At 43.4% G+C, this 17,003-nt stretch overlaps 1 protein-coding gene across 4 annotated transcripts in view; it reads right to left on the bottom strand.

Annotated features, from left to right (window-relative positions):
• The window catches only part of LOC115234269 (homeobox protein homothorax), a 403,166-nt gene that overhangs the window by 216,591 nt on the left and 169,572 nt on the right, over nucleotides 1-17,003 (bottom strand). For all 4 annotated transcript variants that reach the window (XM_029805219.1, XM_029805218.1, XM_029805217.1 and 1 more), the window contains exon 8: nucleotides 15,505-15,513. In XM_029805219.1, coding sequence (XP_029661079.1) covers nucleotides 15,505-15,513 — 9 coding nt within the window. The remainder of the gene's footprint in view (nucleotides 1-15,504; nucleotides 15,514-17,003) is intronic.

Here is a 17,003-nt window from a genome sequence, read left to right on the forward strand (position 1 = left end):
GGATCGGGGAGTGTCTTACGCATACGCTTACCGTGGATGCACGCCGAGCTCTAGGGAAAGTAGGGCTCTCTCTCTCTCTCTCTTTCTCCGTTTCTCTCGTGCAACATTCTGTCTCCCTTTCGTTCGCTTGTTCGTTCACTGGCTGGTGCAAAACGGTAGGACGAGCAAGATAGCGGGAGCGAAAGGGCCGCTGAAGGACGGGCGATACGCGCGCATTATAAAAATTCCCTAATAACTGTTATCCACGATCTCAGCGAGCCAGCAGGAGCACCGAACGAGGGAGAGAGAAAGAGTCGCTACTTTAGTAGGCGGATAGATAATGGCTTTGACGACGAATCGAAGAAAGACCTACGCGATTTGATAATCGCAAAAAAAATCTCAAACTATATTAATTCGCATGAGAAGAATGTTAAATAATATTTTGATCGAATGGCCACGGAAATGGATAGGAACGTAACTTTTGAAATATGTTGAAAACATATAGTTCGCTTGATATGTCAAATATGCAACTTCAACTGGCGCATGAGTTTAATTAAACGAGATGAATTAGCGGATAAAATCGATACCGTCTAAATTAGTAAGCGAGATCGGGATTAATGCCATATTTCACACATCGCTAGAGTTATTTGCAGTAGCGAGAGGCAAACTGAAGCAAACTAGCCTCAATAAGTTTATTCGGTCTAACGATCGATAAATCACGTGGCTAGAATATATTATGTCGAATGTATATCATCTCGCGCTTATGTCACTCCAAAATTGGAAGAGTATTATATTAAGACGCGCGTTCACACACACACACACACACACACACACACACATATATATATATATATATATATATATATATATATATATATATATATATATATATATATATATATATATATATATATATATATATATATATATATATATATATATATATATATATATATATATATATCTCCATTCATCACACCAATCCGTTTTAATCCGATGAAAAATTAAAATTTGGTCGTACAAGAAACAGAATTAAATTTGCGTGTAGCAATTTTTACTTGACAATTAATATATTCATATTTTTATAGAACCTTATAAAAGAGTTATAATATTTTTGCGTAATTTATTAAATAAATCGGTATAATCCACTATAATTACGCTTTTATAATATTCTGCGAATAAAGACTAGAGAGAGAGAGAGAGAGAGAGAGAAAGAGAGACGCGGGCGGGAACAAATTGATCGTCGATTTTCCTACTTTTGCACGAAAGCATCATCTCGCGAGGGAACGCGGCAAGGAAAATATGCGCGATCGCGATCGATGAGGCAGCGGTAGGTGGAGTCTAAATGCGTGCGGATATACGATAACGGCGCGAATCCTGTGAATGGAGGGGCATCGAGGAACCGCGTCAATGAGCCGCGGCCATCAAACTGGTCAGGCACGTATCGCTACTACGGTGGGCCCCGATGATTTACAACGCGTCGCGCGACGAGAGTTCAACCGAGCGGGGTCAAATCGTGCGCCGTCCATATATACGTCCGGCATTTACGTCGCTCGCTCTCGTCAGTCCGTCAGCGAAATTACATATCGAACTGGACTCCCATGAATCTGCTACGCTATCGACGCGTATGCGAGGACTCCGCGATGAATATGTATGGCTCTATAACTTTCAATCACGCGCTTGAAAAAAAGTTACGTAAAAACAAACGATCCAAGTCATCTCCGAAGTCACGTACCATGACTATCGTCAATTCGTGCAATTATCACGGAATATAGAACTTGATGTACAATAATTCTTAATATCCGCGAACATCCGGATATAAATAATTTCCGCTTGTAGTTTAGGAACTTTGCTCGGACTATTTCGAGCGATGAGTTACCGATTGCGTCTGACTGTGTATTAATTTTCTGCGATGTATTATAATAACGGTAGCTGCCGCTTATTGTGCAGCCTCTTGTCCACAGGGTTGCCGTGTAACGATCGTCCAGCCGAGATAACCGCCGTGCCGTCCCGCGTCCACGCCACCGTCCTCTAATTACGCGGAAATTAATTATAAGCGCATTACAGTCCGGCACTTTTCTTTTTTCTTATTCGGCTTCGCGTTTTTCACCGAAACAAAAATTTCGCGAGACAATGCCGCGAGTAATGCTGTTGCAATGTATTGGGGGCATTTTCGATATTTTCTTTCTTTTTTTTCTGAAACAAATTCTACGTTTCTTATACGCGGACGTTTATATAGTCGCATTCAATCAATCGTTAACAACTGTAGACGGCATAATATTGCCTTGCATCAGATTGTGACGATCTGCATCGGCGATCGAAATTTTCATCAAATCGTTAATTGTACAACGGTTAGACAGAGAAAACGAAAACACGAAATGCAACGGGAGACGATCGCTAATGATCGAGCAGAGCGGCAAAGATCTAGTGATCGTTGCACAACCGGAAGCAGCGCGGGGAAGGCTTTTATTCGCGAAGATAAAATGACTCGCGTGCAAAACCAGTTTGCGCATCTTCGGGACGCGATAATGTGCGTATAACGACGCGATGTAACCAACGATCTTTAATTGCGCATTCATTATATACTCGATGCAGCAGCTGCCTCGTCATAGGCGAATCGAATTCGCAGAGGCTTTTCTCTCCTCTAGCGAGCGGGATCTCGATTGACCTTCGATCTTCGGCGTATGTATAGGCAACATCGTGATTCATATGCGTGTAAAATGCAAAACGCGCGTATCCCGCGACTCGCACAGCACCGGTGCATCCGCGAATATTGCGCGAAATAGCACGCGTCTAGAAGAATGCGGGTGCTGTCTGTGTTGATCTTTATCTGCAAAGGTGCATCCCTCTGATCTTTCCTAACGGTTTTTTTGCTTATCAACGTCCGTCAATTTCACACGGGATGTACGCAATACGGGTATTTAACGAGTATTCTAATGCACCGCTTGCGGATACTATAATAAACGATACGATAATAAAATTTTTCAATGATCAGAATCTCATTTTCTTTCTTTTTTTTTTAGAGGTTTTATTTGTGATAACTATATAGAGTATGAGAGAGTGCTATTAATATTAGATATTAGTCATCTTCAAACTCAAATTTTCGTTACGTATATATAGCTTTTATATTATAATCGTGTCTTGCTCTAAAATGCGGTGTTTTAATTCCACTTATAAAGAAAACAATAAATTAAATATTTATACATGTCTCCGTATATATACATACTATATACATTCTTCAAGTCTGGGTTCGTTGGGTCGCCGAGATCCGGAATCTAAAACCGTCGTCGTGCATTCGCAGAGCAGGCCCCAGACGACGTACAGAAAGCAAGGGAGAAAGAACGAAAGAAACGAAAGAGACGAAACGAGACGAGAGCAAACTTTCGTCGAAGAGAGGCGGATAGAGGGAAAGAAAGAAAGAGAACGAAGGATGAACGAGAGAGGTAGATTGTGCCAAGATAGGTCGACCGCCGCCGTCAAAACTGGTAGGCCTTGAGGAATTATGCGAACTATTCTTGCCAGTTTGTCCGCCGTGAATTTACGAACGGCGCGATGACGCGCAGCAGCCGCCAAGTCCTATCCTGGGCGTGACCGAACGGGGGATCGAGAAGGTAGATCCCCAGAGATCATCCATCCTGCCAACCTCCATCGAAGGATCGGCTGTTCTCTGCTTATGGTGTAAACACTTCTCGAGAAACGGCCGAGTGTTCCTTAATTTATGCGTACACGCGCGGCGATGTTAAGAAGAGCATCAATCAGGACCTCAAACTTTGCGCGCGCGCGAGGATAAGAAGTTGAAAAAATTTTAAATATTACCAAGAGCATATCGATTCTCTTCTCTCTCTCGATCGCGCATATATACCGACGCCAAGTACAACATTCCGGCGTCTCGATTATTTTAGTCACGCTCGAATATTCTTCATCGCGATGCGCACGAATAACTGATTAACTAATAACGCGAGGGACCGAGCACACTTCAATCACTTCGCGGTTGCGATCGATTACTCTCCACCTTTCTTACGCGGTAGCGACGATGAGAATCAATTACCGTCCTTTCGCTACTCACGGGCCCATTTCCTGCTAGCGGTGAGCGAGCCTCTCCTACCCGCGAGGCGATTTATCTGCGATAACCACCCCGCGAGTTTCTCCGCAGGATCTATTTTGCGAACGATGGCGTGGCGCGAGGAACGAGCCTTTATCTCACAGTGTTCTTTTTTGCTTCTCGTACGCCTCGTATTGCGCAATGCGGTCTGACGAGCGCAGGATAAATGACCGGCGCTCTTTCGCGACTGCACATGTGTGTGTGTGTATATATGTGTGTAAGAATGCGTCCGGTTTCTACTGTCACAGTATATACTTCTCGTAAAATGCCTTCTGGTATTTTCATCCCATTGCGTCGCCAAACGAATCGTCCGATAGCGAAGAGATCGTCATTTCGCGCTCCAAACCTTCGTGGGAGTATACTTTTGATGCGCGTTCATCTGCCACTGGGCGATTTGCATCAAACATTACGTCAGCGAATAGATCTATCAAACGGAGAACTGAAAATCCTTGATATGATTAACGAACTCGGTACCGCGCATGAAATATTCTCGTGAAAGAATTTGTTTAACGTTTGAAGATGTAATATCTGACACATATTTGCTTGTAGATTTTTCTTTAAGTTTGAAAAATTCTTAATATTTCAGAAGGAAATTATAAAATATGAGAAAAGTAACATATGATGGATAAAATATGTGACATACAGCATGAAGCATATAAGACGTCGCAAGTAAATATCTTCAAAGACATTAATAATATGAAAAAATATTATTAGAGTATTGTACTGTTTTAAGCCACACATCTTCTGGAAAATATAGTATATGTATTTATTTTTTTTTTATGTGGAAATCGCCGAGGGAATTTAAAGATCGAAGCGCAGTGAGCCGTTTGTGTCGCGAGCGACTGTTGAGAATTTGAATGAAATTTCGATACACGAAGGAATTCGAGTCGCCAAACCGGTGACCTTGAGAATGCGGTCGTCGACAAGTAAGATTGATGGCGTGGAGTTTCTTTCAGCGCTGCCGCGAGCGCCTATATAAAATCGTATCATGTACAGCAATCTCTATAAATTCCCGAATAAATAATTTCTAAGTGTATAGATTCTAAGGTGTATGACGGAAATATATACACAGGTTGTGTACCGAAATATATAAAAATCAATCGACGGGGGTTTTCACGAATCGATCGAGCGAGAAAACGACGCATGGTTCAGTAAAGGAGGGAACTTTTGACGCGGACCGCGATTTCCATCCACGGCCGGTCTTCTGTCGGCCACTTGAGCGATTTTTCCCTCGCCGCCGCGAAAAACCGAAGTTTCTTTTTCCGTTCACTCTCGTCAGTCTCGCGTGAGACCCCGAGACAGAATCGTGTCCGTCGCAATTATCCCCCTTCGCCCCCGTCTCGCAACGTATAACCACTTTTCTTTCTCTTTCTCTTCTCTCTTCTCTCTTGCCGCTATCGAGGTGTCGTGCCAAACTGGCCGCGTAGCGCGCGTCCGGATAGCAATTCCCTATTCCTCGATCGTCGACAAAGAGAAACGGCTCATGAAATATTACGCGACGCGAAAATATATGGCCGCACACGCAGCTCTCCCTTTGATCAGGACCCGAGAAAATCGCCCGTCCCGATCCCAAGGGGCAAGATGGACCGCGAACTCGGCGCGATGCAACGTTATATCGTTTCGATATCCTCTTTCCGTCGACCGTTCGGACCTTCGCGCCCTATCTCGCTTCGCGTCATTTCCATTCCTTATCTCGTCCTCTTCTCCCCCGCGCTCTCTCCTCGCCGGTCCGGTCATACCTTATGTATGACGCGCCGCTTCGTCGTCGGACGTTCTGCTCTCGTCGCTCGTTTGGTATTCGGCGCTGACCACTCGCCACTTTCGTTGCGGATCTGGCCTCGTCTTGGGACTTCGCGTGGGAAGAGATATACGTGGTCCATGGATCCTTCCTTCGACCCAGGGCGATACGTATTCGTGCCGCGCATGAAGAAAATTCTCCCGTAATAGTCTCGCAGAGACGATAAAAAAATTGACGATGAAATCGCAGCGAAAGCGAAGTGTCTGTTATCGAGAGATGTGTGCGTAAGTTTCGATTAAGTATTTCTATCTATCGTTAGTAGTTAGATAAAAATAATTGTCTCAACGGAGCGCAGATGTATAAATTCCGTAGTTATATCGCGTACATACTCTAATAACATCCAGAACCCATCGACCGCACTGATAACATGCATTTATTCCAAGATGTTATCAAGATGTGATAACATGAGCTACAAAGTAAGATTAGTTTGCTTGGTACAAATTTAAGTTATGCAAGTGCATGCTACGATGATTATTATCGCTTAACGTTTATATGTATACACTGTATCTCTACCAATTATTAATATATGATTAGAGATTTTATGTTTTCTGTGAATTTTGTACGAATGATTATATCACAAAAAATGACGAGAAATGCTTGAAAAGATAGATGTCCCAGTATCTATACTTGTACCTAATCAATCTGAATAGCCCTTGCATGAGGCGATTACGCCACTTATTAAGTTGTATACCGCAAAATCGCGATATCGGCGGTCGGATCTGAGAATCGTGGTGATAGATGTCATTAAACCGGTTGTCCAGTCGCGTATGCCTTTTCAAGTTTATATTCTACTGCGTAGTCGAATAAAAGCAACGCTAATTGTACAATAAATCGTCCGTTAAGTATCGTTCTTGCGACGATTACCAGCGATCATGGACCACATCCTTGAGAGATGTTTATGTTCGCGAAAGTATATGCGAGAGTATCGAATAGATAAGAGCAATCATCGAATCTTTTATGGAACTGATAATTTTCCACGGCAATTGAAACTTTGGATCGAAGAGTAAAATCCTATCAATTATCGTGGGCTAAAATTATCTTCTTGCTCTTCTAATGTCTCATTATTAAATCTTTCAAAGTTATTGAAACTCGCGCGTGATAATATTAAAGTACATACTATTCAATAATTACGAGTTGATTGTTTAATTTTATTCACTATGAATCGTTTATACGTAAATAAGTAAAATTCTTTAAAATAATTAATTTAAATATAAGATATATATTTAATTAATGTAAAATGAAAATGAAAAATATCGAAGATTTTGATTGACTAAAATACTTCTCAATTTGAAGATAGATTAAAAAGAAGACTGCTCAGCTAGTTCGAGAACAAACACACATCTCGGGGATATAATTTTCTTTTAAATCTTTCTTTTTTTTTATTCGCGATCACACAAAAGCGCGGTTCGAGAAGCGCAGACGCTTATACGACGCCGGCTCGACCCAATACGACGGACGGCGACTTGCGTTACAAAAGACGCCGAATCGGAATCCGTTTCACTTTATGAACTATCAAAGCGGCTCGCGCGTGCACGCGGCGTCGTTTCAACTCGCGTGTATTGGAATCCGAGAGCGCTTAAACCGAAAACCCGACCGCTGGGACCGTGTGGGACAAGTCGGCCAAAAAACAAGAACAACATGATGCATTACGTCCCGCGTTACACACCTGTGCGAGGTGCATGCACGCATAAACACGCGACGCGACGGTGCGCGCTTTCATTCTCTCGGCAAATAAGTAAAATAAAATTCGATCGATTCGATACGTATACGACGCGGATATAGGGGAGAGAAGGGGGGGGGGGGGGGGGGGAGCGGGAGGACGGTGGTGGACCACGAAGGACCGCGGCTTCGAGAAGGGCATTCGCCTCCCCATAAATCACATTAATAAACTGCATCGCCTCTTGCGACTGGCTGCACACATCCTATCCAGTGTACCGGATAAGACTTTCTCCCACCTCTGCGCGCGAGCGGCTATTCTCGCTGAATGCGCTCATTCTTCGTCTCGCTTCCCCTCTCGCATCGTTTCATTCGTTTCGTTCCGATCGCCTGCCCTTTCTCTTCCTTTTCATCGTCCGATAGCTCGATGTCTTAATCACGCTTCGCTCTTCTCTTCGCGGGGCCGCGCGCTTAAATTATGACGTTTGCTGAATTGCGAGATATCGAGATAAGCCGATCGCGAAATTACTTTACGACCTAGACTCGGCGCGAAATTGTCCCGCGGTATTCGAGAAGCCGCGCGGGGCAGAATCAACGGGATAAATCTTTATAGAGAATGTATCATTTGTCAATTTATTTCAAATGAATAAAATTTTAAGAATTTTTACAAGAGATTTACATTGCCAGCATTTTTATACGATGAAGTTCAACGATGATTTTTTTACTGTATCATCTTCATTTTTTGTTACAAAAATCTGAGAATTCCTATCAAAAAACGTGAAATGAAAAGTCGAATAATTTTTCATTAAGAATTACACGGGATCGTCGCGCGCAATATCAGTCCTTGAAAAGTAGATTAAGTGACCGACCACGTGGAATGAAGCGATGCATCTCTCGCCCGATGCTGTCAGCCCCGCTGCAAGGACGAGAAAGGAGACACAAGGACCAGCCCGAAAGAATTGCGAATGGGAAGAGAAAAAGAAATGGGAGATACGTTTTCAAATACGCAACGGAACGCGCGATAGTCTTCCCTAAAGACGGACGGCAGGCCGGTCGTGATCGCCGAAAGGTATGCGATCGTTCTTGCAATGAGTCCGTCAAACAAGCCCGGTCAGCCAGGCAGATATTAGATCCCTATAATCGCGGGATCGCGCGAATGCCGCGAATAAAAGAAGATTCGGTATAGTAGACAGCGCGCGAGAGACAGCTCGTTGAAGGAAAAAAAGGAAGATCGTCCATCTCTCCTCTCTCGTACGCAAGATACGTGCGAACATGCCGCGACCGCCGGGGCCTCGACCCTCAAATATGCCCAATTAACAATCGGGCTGACATAATAAGTAGATAAACAACTCGCCTCTCTCGCGCGGTAAGATCACAGGCGCGAGCTTTTTCTGCGCGATCGCCAGCGGAACGCGCACGAATCCACGTTCCCTCGCTCTACTCTTGTGTCCAGCTTTCTTGCCCGCGCGTCCTCGACGGCGAGTGATAGCAGGTTACGGTCGATTTAGTCACCTCCTCGTCGGGAGTGTTCCGGTTTTTCGGTATCGTGTGTCGCCGATTGCTCTGTTGGCTCCCATCTTGTCGTTGAATCTCGCCAATGTAGCGACCGTCGCGTCGGTTATTTCCCGCGGCAAGAAGTCGATCGGTCACGATCTACACGGACGTCGAGATCGCGTAATTTATAACGGGGCAAACTACCGTCTCGAGAAATTACGAGTCATCCAATAATTAACTCTGACTATAAGTATATTACTTCTCGTTGCCATGTACGAAACTATGATTAATCCTTAACTATGTTAAGGCCAAAAGAGGTCACGATTTTGGCCTTAGCACAGTTAAGGATTATATAATAAAATTATGAATATCTATAGAACAAGTAGAATATACAAATTATTATACATATAGATACATATTTTTAATAATCTAAACCGTTACCACAGAATGTAGAAACATTAAAATTAATAAGAATATTTTTAAAAAAACGTGAAAGAGAGAGAAAGACAGAAAGAAAGAGAGAGAGAGAGAGAGAGAGAGCGACTAAATATGGTCACATAAAGACGTAACAGTAAAAATTATAAAATTATTATTTTTGGATTAATAAAAGCATAAGAAAATTAATTATTCAGTTAAATTCCGATTTGCTCAAAGGATAATCGAGACAGGTAACGAGAGCCGATGCAGAGGAACAAACGTGGGTCGGCAGCAAAATTATCTTTCGAGAGGAATAAGAACGTAATTGGTACTCTTCGAAAACGGATGGTGACGAGGCAAGTTTCGGGAATTAAAATCTTAGGCAAACGCGTTTGGTCATTTGAAACTATGGATAGTGCGAGAGTTTGCGCGGTGGTCGATGACATATCACGAGCCAGTTGCACTTATGCAATGCGTCCGCAAAGAACGTAGATTATCTAGTTTCCACCTAATAATTAATTTTTTCAATAATTTTTAGTATGCGGCGTTCTCATGACTTTTCACACAATAAGACTCACGCAATAGCATTTCGCGCTACTTCATGTCATATAATATGCATCAAATATATACTTATCGAGTAATGACGCACACGTAATAATATATTTTTTTAAATTAAATATTCTGATTGTCTGAACGTTCGTGCGTGATTAGATTGAAAAATAATCGAAGAATCACGCGTTAATCGACGTGATAAAAATAACGCGCAGCGTATATGCGTCTGGATAAATTAAAGAATAATTTCTTAATCGAGAGAAATGTGCATTATCGACGAGCGATGCAATAGCGCTTAATTGCGCGATGGGGATAAAGTCATTATGCGTAATCCGTTTCGGCGTGTATCGACGAGGAGACCGCGTTTCATCGTTTCGACGGTTCCGGCATGATGTGAATTTTAATGCCGGCGACGCCGGGACGTCCCCCATATAATGCGGACACAGATTTAATAATGGAATGGTTAGTGGATTTCGTGCTAACGCACTGCAATTTTTGGAGAGGCGCCCCGAGGAGGGAAAACGGAATAGAGAAGAAGAACGCGCGCCGGGCGAGACGGCTCTTGCCGGATACGACGTACTCGGAACGCGGATGAGTACGTGAGTGGCATGTGTGAAGGGACGAAGGAAGGGCGGACGCGGGCGCGCCCCACGAAGAATACCCTTCGCGAGCACGTAATCTATTTGTCGGACGACCGCAGACTGTGCGACGTTACGGAATCGTCTGACTGCAAAGAGACGCCGCCGCGAAAACGTGAAACCGATACAACGAGCTCGCACGAAGACGGAAGGAAACGCCGGCTTGGCGGGAATCGTTAAAAAAAGTTCCATTCTCATTCTCACCGTTGAACAAGAGAGAGAAGGCTTCGATATAAGTTTGAACCGTTCGTGCCTTGTACGAGAAGCCTGTGGTCCGCTATTAGAGGTAAATCCGAGAAATCGAGCGCGATATGTATGTAAGGGAAATCCTGGCGTATAGCCGCGATCGACGTTAACCGGCTCGTAGCCATTCCGGAGTGGTGTAAAACCGACTTTAATACTGTCGTATTTCTGGTCGTAAGAAATTCCATCTCCGAGCGCGCGCCCGAGCACTTACGGTTTTTGTACTTCAGCCACACTACCACTATCGAGAAAGCCGAAACCGAGACGAAACGATTCGCCGTAACAATGTGACACTTTTATCATTACGCGTGCAAAACGGTAATCCCGCAAAGATCCCAGCTGAAAGATCCATTCGGTTCCACGTTTGCATCTCGTATCACCTATTCCGGCGAGGAGATGAGGGGATTATCGAATGGCGCATCGTGGACTTGTAAAACTTTCGAAAGTGTCATTTAATTTTAATCAACGCAATAACGAGGACCATCGAGATGGCATCCGTTCAAACATGTAGTCGACCGTTTGAATGGATTCCCGGCGTTATCGCGTCGCTCTCGAGCTCTTATTCTCATCGATTCGCGGAATAACGGGCCATAAAAGGCGTCGAATTTCGGGGCCCGATCGACGGACCGCACCGAAAAGTGCCCGGACAAGCGGAGCTTGTCGGGACCCCGATATATCCGATAAAACTGCGCATGGGCCGCGAACGGTTACGGGCCCGGCTCGTGTATATGCATACGCGAGCGCTGCGGATTTGCATTCTAATTGTCGGACGATCTGACAAACGCGCCATTATGGGCCCCGTTCGGAATCGTGCGACGGCAGCTGAGGAGGCTCCTGCGTCACGAAACGAGGTGCCAAAGAGTCCTCAAAGATAACGAGAACGGGCAATAATCGAAAAAGTAAGGGCCTCTTATCTTATCCACTCCGCCAGTCTCGAAGGCAATAGCGTCTTCGATGCGTCCGTTTAATATACATAAGTATACAGGTTATCGCGGAAAATGGAAAATACGAATGGTGGGAATACGAGCGTTCCCCGACAACGCACAACCGGTCGTTGCGAGTAACTAGTTATGGCGAATTAATTTGAACAGCAGTGTCAATACGTTTGATTTCGCGACCATCTCCCATGAAACCATATTTATTTCATGAATACAAATTTTAATCGACGAACGTTCATTAGAAATTTGCGCGCGAAAGAAGGTAAAGAGATAATAATCGGCAAGATAACGATTGCGAATAATTAACGCTCATTTAGAAACGTAAGGAGACATGTATTCGTATAACATGAAAACACGAAGGAAAATATCCCGTACGAGCGATCGTAAAAGGGACGCAAGCAAAGGGGCAACATTTACGCACAAGTCGTTTTATCTTATCGATGGACCTTCCCCAAAATCGCCACCGTTTCGCCGGATCCAATCGGCCTTGATACCCAATAAGTATAAACACGCGTCGTTAACCGTGACTCTAGCCCCTGAAATTTAATTCCAACCTTTCACGACGACTACCGAATTTTTTAATTAACCGCCCATCCACGCACGATTCACCGCCGTGCTTAATTTAAGCCGCTTGTAATACACGTCGCTCATGATCATATTTTTATAAGGAGACGGACGATGCGAAATTAATTTCCTTCGAACACGACCCGTCGGCGCGAAATTAATTTCATGCGTATCGTCGAACGCGAACGCATGTATTAAATTAGTATACTCCTCCTTTAATTTCCTTACATTCACTTTTTTATCTAACTTTGCGTAAAATGTACATACGTGTGGACGAGTGTCCCTGTCAGAATTCTGAAGCAACCAATACCGATACCAACATTGTTAGTTTCATATACAAAAGTGTGATGGTACTTGCAAATGAATTAAATCATCTTTCACATTATAAAACATTAAATTATATAGACGACTCGCGCGTGGCGCAACGGAAATCATTGATCGACACTTTCCTGACGATTTCTAGTATCTGGCGGGCGATTGTTCGGATACCGTTTGTAATTCAACGACCAATGCACACTCGAACGGTCTATCTAATTGCCGTGTGCCCATAAGAAGCCTCTTGCCGCCGAGCGTTAATGAATACTTCAAGTCACGACCGGTAATTACACTTTAAACGTCGCGGCGATGCCTGCGACGTGGCGAGTGCACGTATTTCGTGGTACGTTTCTCTCATCTCTCACGGAGTCGCGTGGACAAAGGACTCACGTGTACTCTAGGACGAAAGGAGACGAAAGCCGAGGAGCACAATGCCGAACATTATGCGCGGTGAGGTTCAGAGTTAACTCGAGCCTCGACGCCGCGTCTTCTCCTCCGGTATCTCTCTTCGTCCTCGATTATCTTTTTCTCCCTCGGTCGCGCTCCCCCCCCCCCCCCCCCCCCCCCCCCCCCCCTCTCTGGTGGACTTTGCTTTACAATGTAGCATGTACTTTGTAAGTTTGGGTCCCCTATTCGCTATATTTACCAAAGTTGCTGCTAACGGTTAATTTTCTGAAAATTTATTGATTTATGTCTGTATTATAAAATAAAATAATTATATTGTGTCTTATAAGACAATATAATGAAAGCAAATAATAAAGACAAAGTTATACATTTTTAATATATACTACCTTGTTTTTTTAATTATTTTCAGAAAATTAACAGTTAGCAGGAAATTTTATTATAATTTTATTCCCCCCCTCCTCCGTCCATTTCGTCGGCTCGCTCTGCACGTGTGCGCGATCGTAAAAAAATGCAACTAATTAACGACCAAAAAGTAGGGCCAGCGAGAAGGTTTTTGCCGCGACCGCGAGAGAAGGTCCGGGCTGTCCGTCCAACTAGAAGAGCCTGACCGTGTATCTCGCGCCTTCGTTTCGCTTCTCCGATAACCATCGGCTGACGGGCCGAGTCGTCGATGAAGAAAGGAACGCGTTCTCTTACATGATGAAGCTTCTTCAACGCTCTCTTTTCGACGGGCGATAAACGACGATGTGTCAAATATCGTTTGAATTGAGATAAATGAAATCGGCTGTTTGTATAAAAAAAAAAAAAAATGTGCAAAATACATTTGCACTTCTTTAATACGTACACTCTTTGATTAACTCAAGTTGTTGACGATGTTTGTATCTCGTTGACATCAGAAATTTTACGAGAGACTAACGATTAAGCGGTAACGCTAAATTATATACTACCGACGTAAATCGATCTGATTGGATGGCAATAAAACACTAATGAGATGACTGTAATAATATCCACCATTTCGCGGAGATTGATTATATGAGTTTTTGTGTACCGGCTAAAGGATTAATGATAGTTGCGTCTTTAACGAGTTGTTAAAGACTACCTGTAGAAAGATGAGCGCAACTCGTTCAAGATTGTGATTACCCATACGTCGTTCATCTGTACGGTTTCCTATTCTTCGACATTATTAACAACGCCATGTTATTACTTGGTTTACCACAGTAAAAGTAACGTAAAGCATTAATATTTATAAGCTACTATTCTTGAACATCGAACTTCGCCATCTGTGCATTAAATACTGCGTTAATGATTACTGCAATGAATATACAGCGTATAACGAACGTAAAATGCACGTAACGAGTGCAATATAATTAATTCACGTAAAGTTGAGAAACCATTAGCTCGAGAGAAGGCAAAAGTATATATATATAAATCGGTATATTTTCAAAGATTAAATAAATCCTAAATTAGTTGTATATCTCGTTCTTGAAAACGAGCGGTTTTCTTTAAGAAATACCGCGTAAAAAGAAGGGATCTTTTGGCAACGATAACGCGGTTAACGGCAGATTCTCAGAAAGCCGCGCGGTCCGCCTCTCTCGCCTACAATCTAATTAATCTAATTAAGCCGAAGTGCCTCGTTATTGCGGCATGCGTTGTACGCATAAGGGAGAATTAAGAAAAAAAAATGCAAGAGAATGGTCAAGTTGCGCTTGTAACAGATCGGTAACGCAAGATCGTCTTACGGAGTCTTGTCGTTTGGATTGTGTCGCCGATAGTCAACATGATCCATTAAAAGAATTATTATCGTATCGAGAGCCCCTCTTCGCTTATATATTCAGTTTAAAACTATTTTATTTTTTGTCCGTTGTGCGTGTACATTTTATGCTCAATGTTCAATTTAATCGCGCTCAATTAATTCCGTCCTATATTATAGCGGACGACGAAATAAAAATAGTCGGAATTAAATAACGCGAATTTAAAAAACAAATTTTTCACATTTACTAATTTCGTGTGTGAGAGCTTAATTTTAATTTTTTACCTCTTAACATCCTGATGTTTCACGTGAACCATTTTTAATTACGCGACCGTATCACGCGCGTTCACACGTGCATGCAATCACGTTTCGTATCAGCGACGTAATCTCACGACACGCACGTGAACGCTGTAAACGAACCGAGCGATTATGACGATCATTCATCCGGCGAGTTTTCTCGAACAAGAGCGATTACGCAGAGCGGAAACTTGGGTTTTTCTCGGGCAAGAGTTACTAATATAACGAACCGCTTCGTTAATTACGATAATTAAACTGCACGCAGCTGGTATGAGATTTCTGCATTCCGAAAGAATTGTCTCAATCCTGTCACGCTTACCGATAATGGTGATTTGGCTGGAGAAAGATTCACTTACCCATTGCATCTGAAACACAAAAATAAACATTCATTTTTAATAAAGATCAGTTTAAATAGATTTAGAAAAAATATATATAACTTGCACATTTTTTATATTATACTCTTATTTACTCTCTTAATATCAAGTACTATCAAACATGATCAAGAATCAAGATATTGATACTAGTCATTTTCAATTTTCGATATTAAAGATATTCACATTTTTATGTCTGGATTACGTTGGATATTCTAATGGAAAGATATCGATATAATAACGCACGATCATTATATCAATATTTACGCTTTATGCCTCGTCATGGTCCGTCTGAATGTTACGGTATGCGAGGGTTCCCTGAGTCTCCGGTAAGAACCGAGCCGAATGACTTTATGCGCAAGGCGCAATAAAAAGATCGCGCGAACGCACGGCGAATTCCGCGCTAATTGCCCGACGGCGCTAAAGAGCGTTTCAGAAGGTTCTTCTCGGCCATGATTTTATGCGAGCGGAGATCAAAGTCGAAACTTACCGCGGTTATACTTTGAATCCGGTGAAAAATGTCGACTGCTCCTAAATCGATCGAAAGATATCGCGACTCGAACGGGAGACATCCGACCACGTTGGTCGACGCACGTGTAATTTATTTATCATTTCCCATTAAATAAAGAATCGGGGTCTAATTGCCTCATTGTGTGAGCGTGCGAGCCGTGTTAAGCGCGGGCGGCAGCCGCCGCCGTGATAAATCATAACGAAAGACCGAGTCCGGCGCTCGAAACAATCGTGCGACTGAATGAAATCTTGCGAAATAAACGAGCTTAGTTCGTGCCGCCGCGACTAATATCCGTCCTTACTAATCGCACGCTGTAACTCGAAATATCGTTCGGGCGGAGCGACAGCGTTCCAAGGAGAGTCGCTCTCTCGGTCGAGACCCGCGAGATATACATTGCCGGGAGGGATATCTCATGACGGACAACGACGCAAATATACGCCGCGCCCGGCCGCGTGATACAGAATTGACAGGACTAGTTTTAAACGCGCAAGCGAAAATCGAGACCGGCGTCGATATACAACTACACGCGCGGCTTTATTTAAACTGGAAGCCTGAACGATCACTCATATAACTCATCGGAATAATCTCCGCAAAAGACACATATCGCGAGCTCCCCGCGTCTTGTATATACACCCGTGTCTCTATCTCTACCTTCGTCTATCTCTATTTATTATTCTTAGCCGCGACTGTGTCTCCGCAGAGCGATAGCCGACACTCCTCGCGTGTAGCGTAGCACGTGTACGTATGTACGCAACTTGCGACGGTTTGTACACGTGTGTAAGTAAGTAGATAGATATGGTATAGGTATATGTATGTAGGCATTTTTCGCGCGTTCCATTCTCTCTTCCATAGCTGGTTTACTCGCACGAAGCAAGGTGAGTTTGTGTACGGGCTGACTAACCCATTAGCACTTCGGTCTGTCGATCGACATGGCGGATCGCGATCGATAAAAGCCACGCCGAATACTTCCTGC

The sequence above is a fragment of the Formica exsecta genome, unplaced genomic scaffold (assembly GCF_003651465.1).
Source record: "Formica exsecta isolate Colony F162 unplaced genomic scaffold, ASM365146v1 scaffold2, whole genome shotgun sequence".
NCBI lineage: Eukaryota > Metazoa > Arthropoda > Insecta > Hymenoptera > Formicidae > Formica > Formica exsecta.